The sequence below is a fragment of the Setaria italica genome, chromosome IV (genome assembly GCF_000263155.2).
Source record: "Setaria italica strain Yugu1 chromosome IV, Setaria_italica_v2.0, whole genome shotgun sequence".
Classification (NCBI taxonomy): domain Eukaryota; kingdom Viridiplantae; phylum Streptophyta; class Magnoliopsida; order Poales; family Poaceae; genus Setaria; species Setaria italica.
The window spans coordinates 3,935,276-3,947,912 of NC_028453.1; the positions used below are offsets into that span (position 1 = coordinate 3,935,276).

The 12,637-nt window shown below is 45.5% G+C and overlaps 2 protein-coding genes across 2 annotated transcripts; one reads left to right on the forward strand and one right to left on the reverse strand.

Annotated features, from left to right (window-relative positions):
* Positions 1-1,158: 1,158 nt before the first annotated feature.
* LOC101756615 (probable protein phosphatase 2C 54) lies at positions 1,159-5,700 on the forward strand. Its single transcript, XM_004964625.3, has 4 exons — positions 1,159-1,618; positions 3,059-3,259; positions 3,645-3,856; positions 4,798-5,700. The coding sequence occupies exons 1-4, from the start codon at positions 1,532-1,534 to the stop codon at positions 5,363-5,365; spliced, it is 1,068 nt and encodes a 355-aa protein (XP_004964682.1). The 5' UTR covers positions 1,159-1,531; the 3' UTR covers positions 5,366-5,700.
* Positions 5,701-9,401: 3,701 nt separating this feature from the next.
* On the reverse strand, positions 9,402-11,169 carry LOC101757029 (putative UPF0481 protein At3g02645). Its single transcript, XM_022825900.1, has 2 exons — positions 10,186-11,169; positions 9,402-10,130 (listed from the first exon to the last, which is right to left on the reverse strand). The coding sequence occupies exons 1-2, from the start codon at positions 11,167-11,169 to the stop codon at positions 9,402-9,404; spliced, it is 1,713 nt and encodes a 570-aa protein (XP_022681635.1).
* Between the last annotated feature and the right edge of the window lie 1,468 nt (positions 11,170-12,637).

Below are 12,637 nucleotides of genomic sequence, written 5' to 3' on the forward strand. Positions count from 1 at the left end.
GTGAAAATTGCTTATACAAGTCATTAAATTTGATTTGTGGGTGCAAAATATGGTTATGTTGCATTGTTACTCTATATACGTGGCATTGATCAAAAGTCACTTGGCACCACGTCTAGCGAGTCTAGCACGGCACTAGCACGGCACCCATGCATTAAAAAGAACTTTGGTAAAATTTTATAACTCCCCTCCCCCAACAAGTCACTTGGAGTTTGACATTCATATATTACATCAGTGATAGGCTAGGTTTGAGCCAGGCTGATAGAAGGATCGAGATAATTCAGCCTAAAAATATGTTCCTAGCTCCACCACCCACGGAAAAGCCATTGTGCTGGACCATCCATAATGTCATATGGAAAAATCAATGCAATTAAAAAAAATCATTTTCATGGAAAGCCTAGGAAAATTGAATAGATATACACTTATCATATTCATATCGCGTTGCCCTATTTGGATGGTCACACTAGGTTCAAACTCAGGTCGGCAAGCACCATGAGAGGGAGATGCGATCTATGAGAATCAACTCGATGCGATGAATGACATGGAATGTTCATAAGAGCAGATGCCATGGCGACAACAAAGAACGCACGCGCTATAGTGACCGCTATAGTGACGAGACAACCGCGACACCTACCCTTATTTGTCTTTCCTTAATAAACATGTAGGTGGCAATAATAAGAATAGCCGTGATGCGATGGAAAAAAATAATTTGAAAACCCTTGATTTCAACCAATGCAACAGTCCATTCTGAAAATTGGTCGCATAGCCTAGCCGGCACTATATGTCATTGGATTTGTCACTCTAGCTACTCTACATCGTTCTTGTCTATCCGAGTTGTACGAGTGTTTAGTTAAATAGTTAAATGGTGATACATAGTCTCTATAAAAAAAAAGCCTTGAAAGGAGGAACTAAAACAAGCAGCGAAGGAAATTCAAGTGGTATTGCGATTTTAGCCAGAATGCGTGACATTTACAGTATCACTGTTACTACATTTTACTAGTAGAAATAGGATCATTTCAGTTAGCCAAACAATTGAACAAATGCAGGGCGTGCATCAAACTCCCTAGAGACGTCACATCTGACGCCTGCTCACCACAGGCCACAGTTACCACGTGCTTTTCTTCCTCGTCGCCCTTTACCTGTCCTGCTCCTGCACGGCTGCACCCACAGGCCACAGTCCCCAGCCCACTGCCCCCATAAAAAAAATCCGAGCTCCAACAAACAACCACCGCAATCTCCATCCCCACCTCGCCTTCCCCCACACACCATCTCCCTTTCACCGGAGGATTTCTTTCTTTCCCCACAGATATTCCCAAAGAATCTTCTGTGTTGCTCTCCTCCTCGGATTCCTCCCCCCTCCTCCCTTCACGCTCCAATTATTCTTCTCCCTACTGACTTGCTTTGCTTCTCTGTTCTCCCTGTCCTCTCCCCCGGCCCCTCGTGTTTCTTCCTCCTACCAGCGGAGCACCAGCTGCGCGCTTGCGCCTCGTGCCAAGAAGAACGCCGGAGGTGGGGCTGTCCGGCCGGCGGCGTCATGTGCGCGGAGGAGCCGGAGGACACGGAAGGGCTTGGCTTTCGAGAGGAAGGGATCGAGGAGGCCGCCGAATTTCCCCTGGGTCAGGTGGGTGCCCACTGCTCTTTGCAAAATAAAGATTCGATTTTCGGGTGGCTATTTGGTTTCGTAGATGGAACTTTCGATGCATCTGCGAATCTGATATGCCTTTTTCTATCGGTTCACTTGAGTGCTTGATCATGGAGTGAAGGATGATTGAGTGCAAAGCAATTACTGTCTTTGCTTTGCGTACACGCCGCTGACGGCCCATTTTGCTCTTTTTCTTGTATATGCAAGAATCTACAGTGGGTGATTTTGTGTTCAGTTGATCCTAATGAAGGTGTGACTTATAAGGCGATTAACACTGTTCAGCATGACAGTTAAAATTGCCTGAATTGTACAACTAAAAATGTTCCTTGCATTGTAGCTGTATAATGTCGGTAGGTGTTTTCTGGTGGTTGTTTGCAGCTTGCCAATGCTTTTCATTGTTCATCAGCGTGTCAATTTTGTACTGAACGCTGAACTTGTCAAACTGTCCAATCATTGCTTGTTCATGGTGAAATGTGCTGTGGCAGAGAGGTACTACTAATTTCTGAGCATTGTACCTAGCGAGCCGGAAAAGTCAGAAATTTCTTCAGAAATCTAACTACTTGCCAAGTGCACATGTACTTGATTTCCCTCCCAGACTAAAATGAAATGAAACAACGTGCTTTTTTCGTGCTGCTACCTGTGAAGGACATCACTTTCCTAAGTGGTCCATGTGATTACTGACTTTGATGGGCTTTATACCCACATGGTGATAGGAACTGCTAGATTTTTGTAGCCCATGGCTTTTGAGGTACTGCAGTTTGATTTAGGTTTTGTTGTCATGGGTGGATTGTCCTTTTAGACTGGTAATGTCGGTCGCCAGCATTAATTTGTGCCACGGAATAGGCAAATAGTACTGAAGCTTGTAATTTCAGATTTGTTTTTGACTGTTAATGTTGGTACTTTCCAGCATTAGTTTTTGTCATGGAATAAGTGAATAGTGCTCTCGGCATTAGTTTTTGTCAAACTGTCCAATCATTTCTGATGTAGATTGTAAAGATGATTTTTACCAACTTATGAACTTGTTATCTGTAGGCTCTGGTTGTTGTACAACATTGGCCACTAATGCTCTGCATAAGAAAGGCAATCATTTGTAAAACTTCTTACTGTTCCAACTAAACTGAAAATTTATTCGGTAAAATAGATGAGTTAATATTTGATATAACTTAATATGATCCTACCTGACAGGGAATTTTTTAATTTGTTTGACACTCAAGTAGACTTGATGGGCATTTTAGATACAAGTTTATAATTAAAGTATCATAGTTTGGTTATATTAGTATGCTCAAGATAAATGTGGCAATGCTACTAACTTGACTTTGTGATCACATGTAATTTAAATTAGCTAGCTTATCTATAGATTCACATTCAGTGCTTCCTGTACTGCGTTCTTGTGCACTGAACCTTTCTTTTTACACGCAGATGGAGAGAGTTTGTGAAAACACAACTTCTGCTGATTTCAGGCAGAATAAGTTAAGCAATTTTATTCCAGTGGTCCGTTCAGGAGATTGGTCTGATATTGGAGGTCGCCAATACATGGAAGATGCCCATGTGTGCATTCCGGACCTAGCTAAGAACTTCGGTTTCCCATCATTAAATAGTGAAGTCGTTTCCTTCTATGGGGTAACTACTGCTGTGTTGCCCACTCCATTTTACCTTTTTTTCTAGTTTGACAGACAAAATTGTATTGCACACATGCAAATCTACAAGCAGTCTATGCTGATGGTATATCCCGACTACGTTCACTAGAATACCTCGTATAAACAGTTCATACGCAGTTGTTTTTCTCAGTCAGTTATGTAAGTTTAATAGAAGTCTTAGCATAGTTATTTTATGTATGCACAGCTAGTGATCAGTTCTGCACCCTCAATAATTACTTTGAATCATAGCTTTGCTTGCTCTTCGTCAGTTATAACCTATATAAGCATGCTAGTTGTTCTGCATACATATGAATCTTGAAATTTTGATGTTTCTCTTGGTTATGTATTTTCTCCATTTCAATAATCAGGTCTTTGATGGTCACGGTGGAAAAGACGCTGCCCATTTCGTTCGTGATAATTTACCAAGGGTAATTGTGGAAGATTCAGATTTCCCTCTTCAGCTTGAAAAAGTTGTCAGGAGGTCCTTTATGCAGATTGATTGCCAGTTTGCTGAGACATGCTCTCACCATAGAGCACTGTCCTCCGGCACAACTGCACTTACAGCAATGATTTTTGGAAGGTACTTTCCTGTCACATGGAATGATGATGCCCAGCTTTAGACAGTATATTTATTGTTCTTTCATCAGTACCATGAGATGTATGCCTGTTTCTGTAATATAATTGGTTTTCTCAGAAAGCCTTATCGTTCAACATCCACCAGATGGAAATTTACACAAGAAATATTTTTATGGAGATCTGACAAAAATGTACCTTGAATCTTGTAGAACTAATGCTACAGTGTTCAGCCATGTTCGTACGTGTTTCATTGCATGTTAACTTGTTAAGTTTTCCTTTTGAATTGTAGAGAGAGAGAAAAAAGGTTTGCATTTTAAAGTTGGATGGAGCTAGTACCATGGCTGTTCAGCAGCTGTGCTGTACTAGGTCTAGTCTTTAACATTTTAATCTTTACCACAAGAATTGGATATTATCTTGTATTTGTCCCTAATGACGCAATTCTAAATAATGTTGTAAAGTTCTCCAACCTGGCATGGGATGTGCTTACTCTTTTAGAGAAAGCCTGTGAATATTTAAGCAAAGTAGATAATAGTAGGCGAGTTAATCTTTGTGAACCTGGAAAGGTGAAATTGCTTATTAGATACCCATAGCTGTCTGTCCATATAGAAATTGAACTGATTGTTCTCAATACAAATCACGGTCTATTCTCTTTGACAACCTTCTATCATGTTTCCCTTCAATGAGAATTTGGGACTTAGAAGCTTAAGGGACCATGGTTTAAACCATCGAAGGATCCTTGTAGGTTGGTACAGATTGGCAGCTACCCGATATTTACTACTTTCGTTTCAAATTTGTAATCTCATTTATAAGAGAAGTCCAAGGCACACTCTCTGTGTGATGTATCGCTCTCTAACTTTCTACTATATTTATACATTTAAATTTTACTGTAGTTGTTATCTGTTTAGCCCATATGCTCCATGCTAAAAATTTCCACGACTCGTGCAGGTCTCTTCTGGTCGCTAATGCTGGTGATTGTAGAGCAGTTCTTTCCCGGTGTGGCACTGCAATCGAAATGTCCATGGACCACAGGCCCTGTAGCCTCACTGAAAAATTACGCATAGAATCGCTTGGTGGCTATGTGGATGATGGCTATCTGAATGGTTTGTTAGGAGTCACTAGAGCTCTTGGTGACTGGCATCTTGAGGGTATGAAAGAGGTTGGTGAGCCAGGAGGTCCCCTGATTGCTGAACCAGAGCTCAAGATGATTACACTGACAAAGGACGACGAGTTCTTGATAATTGGCAGTGATGGAATTTGGGATGTCTTCTCAAACCAAAACTCCGTGGACTTTGCACGGAAGCGTCTCCAAGAGCACAATGATGTGAAACTATGCTGCAAGGAAATCGTTGAGGAGGCAATAAGGCGAGGGGCCATTGACAACTTAACCGCAGTGTTGGTTTCGTTCCACCTGGAGCCCCCTCCTCAGATCAAAGTGGACCGCCCCGGTAGGGTGGCGCGGAGCATATCAGCTGACGGGCTCAATAGCCTCAGGATACTCCTGGGAAGGCAATAACCACATTCTTGTCAGTGAATAGGTGCTTTGTTGCATTGCCGGGATGTAATTGTACGTAGTCATCTCGGTGCCTCATTGTTGTTTGTTGTTACCCATTACACGGGTTATTATTCTTGTTGGTAATTGAACCAACAAACTCATTATTATTCTTGTTGGTAATTGAACCAACAAATTTGAGCTCCAACTTCTGAGGAATTTAAGTTGGTGAAACTAAACCTGGGAAAGAAGTTGTGACTTGCAAGTTGCGAGCTCCCAGCTCACTGTGTAATGTTTACCCGTTTTTTTTTCTGTAAATAAAAATGTCACTGCCTAGCCGTGCAATTGACCTTTCATCATGTAACGAACGTTTCGTCTTACTGACTGCTTGAAATATGTCAAAATTTGGCTACATTTCCTGTTGTTCTCCTCAGAGGCTCAGATGATGTTCACTTGTGTGGCCTCAGAATACAAAAATTATGGAGCTGAATACAGTTCAGAACAATTGTTAGCAAAAAGGCTAGATTGCACAAACTCCGGTCCTTTCAGTCTGACTAGTGTTGTCTGTTTGCAGCAAGGTCAAAATAGTTCCTTTTCGTTATGCCAGTAAAATAACAGAATTAGCAAGCTTTTTTGTACTTATTGGAGGAATGCACGAACAAATATACGCACTCGTGTACATTTCTTTACAGACACGCACACAAGCTTCTAGGGGCAGCTGTATGTGGTGCCTGAGACCAGCTATTGTACTTGCCAAAATTCTTAATTCGCTTTGGTATTTTCAAGTGTGGCATTAGCACCTAATCCAGGGACCAATGGCCTAACCAAGGCCCCTAATTTGAGCAGACATACCTCTCCAAAGGCTGGCAAAGATAACACAAACTACGGCCACACCTTGCATTGGTACTTCCGGTAACCCCTCCACTGCAGACATGAGTACACCAATCACTGGATGGGGCCAGAGTTGTGTTCCAGAGCAAAGATGTATATATATCATCTCAGGGTCAAATGGCTCAAGTCCAAGCAACAAAGACGACAGCTCTTCAGTCTTCATTATTCCATCTAAGCTTCACTACCGAACTGTTCCAATATCTAGATCCTTACACAGAGATCAGATGAAGACCTCCTTGCCGTTGGTGGCTGCTGTCATTGTCCTGCTCCTGGTGATGGCAAGGGTAGAGGGTATCCGGCTGGATTCAGAGAGCCATGAAGCATTCAGCAATCAGATGGTTCATGTAAGTAACGGCTATTCACATGCGCATTTTGGTACACATTGTGCTATGGATCTTCCTGAAGATGCTAACCGATGTGCATTATTTGGTTATTGCAGAAATCTGGGGAAATGGCAGTGAAGAACACTGACAATGAGCCATCAGGTGAAAAGATGGAGGAAAGCATTTCTGAAGAGAAAGATAGAGTTGGCCACAGGCTACCAGAGATCCATGTGGATTACTATGGTCCGAGGGGGCACAAGTCTAGACACCACTGAGCAAAATATTTCTTGATCTTTTCCATTATTTTTTTCTCCTTTTCTAGATGAAACCTGCTTGAACTAGTGAGCACATCACTTGATGAGGAGTCTACTACTGTAGATATAGGAACATCCAAGATGTAATTCATTTATTCTCCCCTTTTCATTTTGCAACCTGTTGGAAGAGGGGGAAGAAACACCACTGATGTACTAACTTCTTGAAGAAAAAATCAATCAAGAAACTAAAATTCCAGGATTACTCAAGAAACTGCAACCGGGGTTCCGAGTTCCACCCGCGGCATTACTATGTTCAACAGGGGTGTATTTGCAACACGCCAGTGGATGTGGTTCACTGAGTTTTTTTTAGCAGTTTTCTGAATGCAAAGATACACAATTATACTGAGTATTTGGGGAAAAAGGGGAAAAGGATAGCTGTTCACTAATTTCGCCAGCATAATGGTTCTACAGAACAGTAGGGTGGTTCTCGTGTGCCTACTCCAACAATGTATGCGCAGCTTAGGTGCGTCGGTGCCACGAATGGATGAGCATTGCCGGATATGCTGCAGTGTTCCACGCCAAAGTACACTCTTTTAGTCTCTTTAAGCGTTAAAGACGGTATAATAAAACACGACACATATACTTTTCTAAGCTACTGACCTTTTAGTCATTATCTCTTTGATTAATCGATGCTTAATGTGTAAATTAGCTTGACGTGGACCATGCGATTTTCACAAGGAAATTAGGCAGGGGCGAAGCCAGAAGTTTTAGGCACCGGGGTCAGAATAGAGTAACCATGTTTTTTTATGGGGTCATTTCATACGAAACAACAGGCGATGCAAGGGGATTTGCCGGTAGTCGTCGGGGTCGCCGGACCCCGATGGATGGCTGCAGCTCCGCCCCTGAAATTAGGCATGCGTGTTTGGTTCTCATCCACACCTTGCCATGCTCCTTGCCAAATGCCAAATCTTAACTAAGGTGGCTAACAATTTGTAAGCAACACCCTAGGCAAAGTTTGGTTAAATATTAAGTCTATGACAAGTGAGATCTAATAACCAAATTCTGGCACGCCATAGCTGTGATGAGGACCGAACAATTACCACAAAAAAAAAGGTGGTGAAAATTTTGACAAATTGTGGTAGCCAACCAAATACTTAGGATTCTATTTAATCTGCAAACATATACTTGGCACATAAAAAACAGAGTGATGGGTAAAATCATCTTTGCAGTAACCAAATCCGTACTTTGCAGTCATCACCCACCTCAAATATTCTGCCAATTCGCTGTTTTGATGCTGTAGCACTTTCCATTGCAGGTGGAGCTCCAAGATACCTTGTGCCCTCAACCTCCTCCTAGAGGGCTTATAACTTCTCCATGAGCGCACCCCTGCTTTCAACCCGAACCAGCCCAAGCACTATCGTCGCCATTAGGATCGCTTAATAAGGCCTCGATTAGATGGCCCAATTCTCGCTCACATGGATTCGTTGAGTGGGTGAGGAAGATGATTGGAAAGTAGACTATCTATCCTAACATTCTTGTTGCAAGTGGGCGGGCGGGAACAGCATCTGCTACCCTGTTCAAACAATGCAGAGTTCCCTTTTTCATGCCACATTTCCTTCTACAACAAGCATCATGATTCATGGGTTGTTCATGTTCCGGTTTGCGTTTTTATACATCCAAAGGCCTTTATATGAAACAAAAAAAATTGATAGGATTCCTACTTAACATTCAAGTTCCATAAAGAGAATGAGTAGTAATTAGAAAACATACCTGTTGCTACTTTACAGAGTTGGCGACTCGGTGAGGAGCATTATCGTCTCACGTCTGAAGTCTTAACTATATGCTAAAACCATGTTAGGCTAAGTGCTCATCACTTCCTTTGGGGACACAAGGGCACAGCTCTGCAGCCATTTCCTCTGATAAAAATGTTTATGTCATGATGAACTACTAGCTAGCGAAGCATCTTGAATTATTAATTTCAAATCGATCATCACAAGCAAGCAATTTGTTTCCTATTGTCAGGTAGGCTTCATTATTTCTGACCGGACATTTGATTTAAAGTTATGAACATTAAAGTGAGATAGATTTCATAAAAGCCGGTCTATGAACAATAATATGTTGATTTTTGACAAATTAATTTATGATATAAAGTTTCAAAATTTAAGATACCTTGAATGTTTAAGTTGCAAAGGTTGGTTTGATGGTATGGATGAAAATTTCGAAGTATTAAGCTTATATGATATTTTAATGCGTCCATATCCTGATTTACAAGGAAGATGTTACCGGTAAATTATAATGAATTAGAAGATGTTAACTTGGATTATCATAAGATAAGATTTACATGGAGATAAATTATAATGTCAAACCAATGGCGCGAGATGCGCAGGTCTTATTAATCTCACGTACAAATCACAACCAATCACTTCAGTACTTTACACATCAGAACAACCACCACCAAAAGAAAAGAAAATGCATGCCCAACCACATTATCCAACAACTGTATACTGGTGCCATTTCCAGCCAAAACCAAACCCATGCAAAATCATGTCGCGTAGCCAGATCAAGGAAGGCTCCCAAATCCGTCCAGTAATATCAATCTGCCGTCGCGACGGTGACGGCGCCGAACCACCTCGAGCATGTGTAGACGGAGCAGAAAGCTTGCAGCGTGGTGAGCAGGAGCATCATGATGGCGGCGAGGAAGGTGAGCACCTGCCACGAGCTGAACACGTACTTGCGCATGAACCGCTTCGTCTTCACGCGCCACCGCGAGTTGTAGTAGCGGTTCACCTCCTCGACCGCCCTGTCCACGAACGCCACCTTGGTGAGCCGCACCGACCGCGCCATCCCGTTCCACAGCTTGGCGACCTCGCCGTCGCTCTTCATCCGGTTCAGCACCACCCCGCGCCGCCGCAGCACCGCCACGTCCTCGTCGGTGTCGATGATCCCGTTCATCAGCTCCGTGTACCGGGCCAGCACCAGCGGGCCGGACGCCGCCGACGCCTCGTAGGCGACCAGGTTCCGGAGCAACACCTCCGTGTTGGAGTCCAGGGTCACCACGGGGAGGTGGAAGGTCAATGTCTTGGGTTCGAAGGCGATGGTCGTCAGGTCGCCGGCGGTCGGGGAGAACTGGATGCCGACGTTGGCCAGCTCGGACACCGAGGGGACCATGATCTCCTCGATCAGCGGCGGCCGGGTCAGGTACCCCGCGCCGTTCGGGTCGCGGGGGCGGACGCTACCGTCGGCGCCGGACATGAAGAAGGCCTCCACGGGCTGCTTCATCGCCGAGAACCCCGGCACGACGGTGAGCATCTTCCACGGCGCCTTGACGACGAACGCGATCGGCTTTCGTCACGTAGCGTATCCGGCCACCCGACGCCATGCCCCCGATGGTGACGAGCAGCTGCTTGATGTATTCCCAGCCGGCGGCTGGTTTCTGCTCCTCGTCCTCGGCGTCGCCGCCGTCCACCGGCTGCTCCTCGATGTCGTACCCGTCGTCCTGGTGGTTGGCGTGGGCGGCGTCGGCCTCCGCCGCGTGGTCCTCGGCCGCCGGCTTCGGCACGAGCAGGTAGTAGAGCACCTCGAGCAGGTGCGCGTGCTTGCCGGCGTCGATCGCTGGGAATTTCTCCATCATCTTGAACGGGCAGAGCTCCCTCATGAGCCCAGTGACCATCCGCGCGAGCAGCTCGCCGGACTCGTCGGTCGACGCGCACTGCGGCTCGAGGATCCTGCGGAGGAGGAAGAGCGGGATCTGGTTCTCGAGCATGAGCATGTCGCGGAGGATGAGGTTGTGCGCCGACTTCCTCCCGGTGAAGTCGACGAGGTGCTGCATCCTCGACGACACCCGTCGCAGCGCCTTGCCATCGCCGGCGGCGACATCCCCGTCGTTGGCCGCGGCAACGGCGTATATCTGCAGGAACTCGAGCAGGAACGCGCCGTCGACGAGCATCATCCACGCCAGCGTCTCGCCGCTGAAGTCGAGGTAGCGGTGGTAGTGGGCGCGGACCCTGCGCTCGAGCCGCTTGAACTGGTCGACGAGGCCGTCGAGCTTGAGCCCGGCCGGGCAGAGCCGCTTCTGCGCGCGCCGCGCCGCCGCGAGCTTGTAGCGTTCCATCTCGTACAGCTCCGGCCGCCAGTGGTGGTAGGGCCCGAGCGCGATGAACTGGGGCGTGTAGGCCTCCGGCTTGTGCACCTGCAGCGCCCTGGGCACGTTGAAGACGGACACCGGGATGCCGGTGTCGTCGTCGTCGCCGCCGGTGGCGTCCTCCTCCAGGGACTCCCGGATCTGGACCACCCACCGGACCTCGTCGAACACCAGCGGCGTCCCATGCCGGCTGGTGTCCTGATGATCGGAGGCCGCCATTGCTAGTCCTTGTGGCCTAGCGGCACTCCCTACTGATCACTGTCACTTACGAGTTACGAGATAGAGAAGCTAGCTGCTGGTTGTTGCTTGGCAATTGGATAACCGGCGGCAATATATACTACTATGAACGATGATTTTATATGGTTACTCGATCGATTTCGTTGAAAGAAATGAAGGAATAAAGTTATTTAAGTTGGTGGTGTAACGCTTTTGATTTGAACTGTGGAGGTTTCATTTTTCACATGCATGTCTCGTTTGGACGTCCGTTCATAGGCACCATCGCCATGTCTCATCCTTTCATTTTCCACACGTTCTTCTTCTGCAGATTTCTCGACCGGTATGGCTTTCGAACCACCCACTTCAGCATGGTAGCACTGTATGTGTGAACAGTCTGCAAAAGAGGTTGGCAAGCAGTAGTTCACATACCAATGTTCACTCTACCAGATCCGGTCAAAATTTCAGAACGAAGAACCAGTACGACCGATAGGCTGGAATTTTTAAATTTTTGAGAAAATTTGAAAATTGGAACGAATTTCATTTGAGTAGAAAATCGAATGGTATGCGCATTTACCGGTGATGTCTGGTAGGACCGTATTCTGAAGCCTGGATCATAATGCTTGTGACGACTATTCTAGTTCGAAGCGTTGTATATGAAAAAGTCCTGAGTTTGCCAATTTGTTTACGGAAATTTAAGGAAAAATAAATGTACCTCGATCGCCTATCCTCTTCTCTGTTTTTTTTAACAATTGTTGTTCTCATCATCAACTATTTGGAAGCAAAGAATATACACATATTCTCTCCCTTTGTCCAACTTTGCTCTATTTTATATGCTCTGCATCATCTACCAATCCCTGCATGCCTCCACCCATACCACCACCATTGCTGCTTAGCATGGCAAAAACTGGTGCATACTGCATAGGTACACCTGCATAGGGGGCCAGGGCCCCGTTGACGTCGCTCCTGGTTGTAGGTGCACGACTCCATTTATGGGCAATGGATTGGAAATAAAATTCAATCACAAAATATAGAAGTGCGAAAAAGAAAACCAGTTATAAGGTCTCGACACCGGTGAGATTGACACATTCGTCGGCGGTGAGGGAACAGTTTTGGAAGACGAAACCCGAATTGTCCTCCGGGTCTCTCTCTAGCTCCTGCACCCCGCCGACGAGCACTTCGGCCCTAGCATCCACCAACCCCCCAGCTGCCGCTCCTGGCTCCGGCATCCATCCTCGTCCTGCGAGTCGCATCAGGCACGCATGGGCACCGCCGGATCCAGTGGCAGAAGGAGGGAGGGGCTGAGGGGGTCCTGACACCCCCAACATCTGGTGCCCCCACAGTACCTCCTCCATTAGCTAGATAATCTCTAATAATTTACTAGTTAATAAATATAGTCAGTGCTATGCTTGTTTATTCTCCCTCCGCATTTATCTTAACGATATTTATTTTATTGAGGATTATTCTTCCTTTT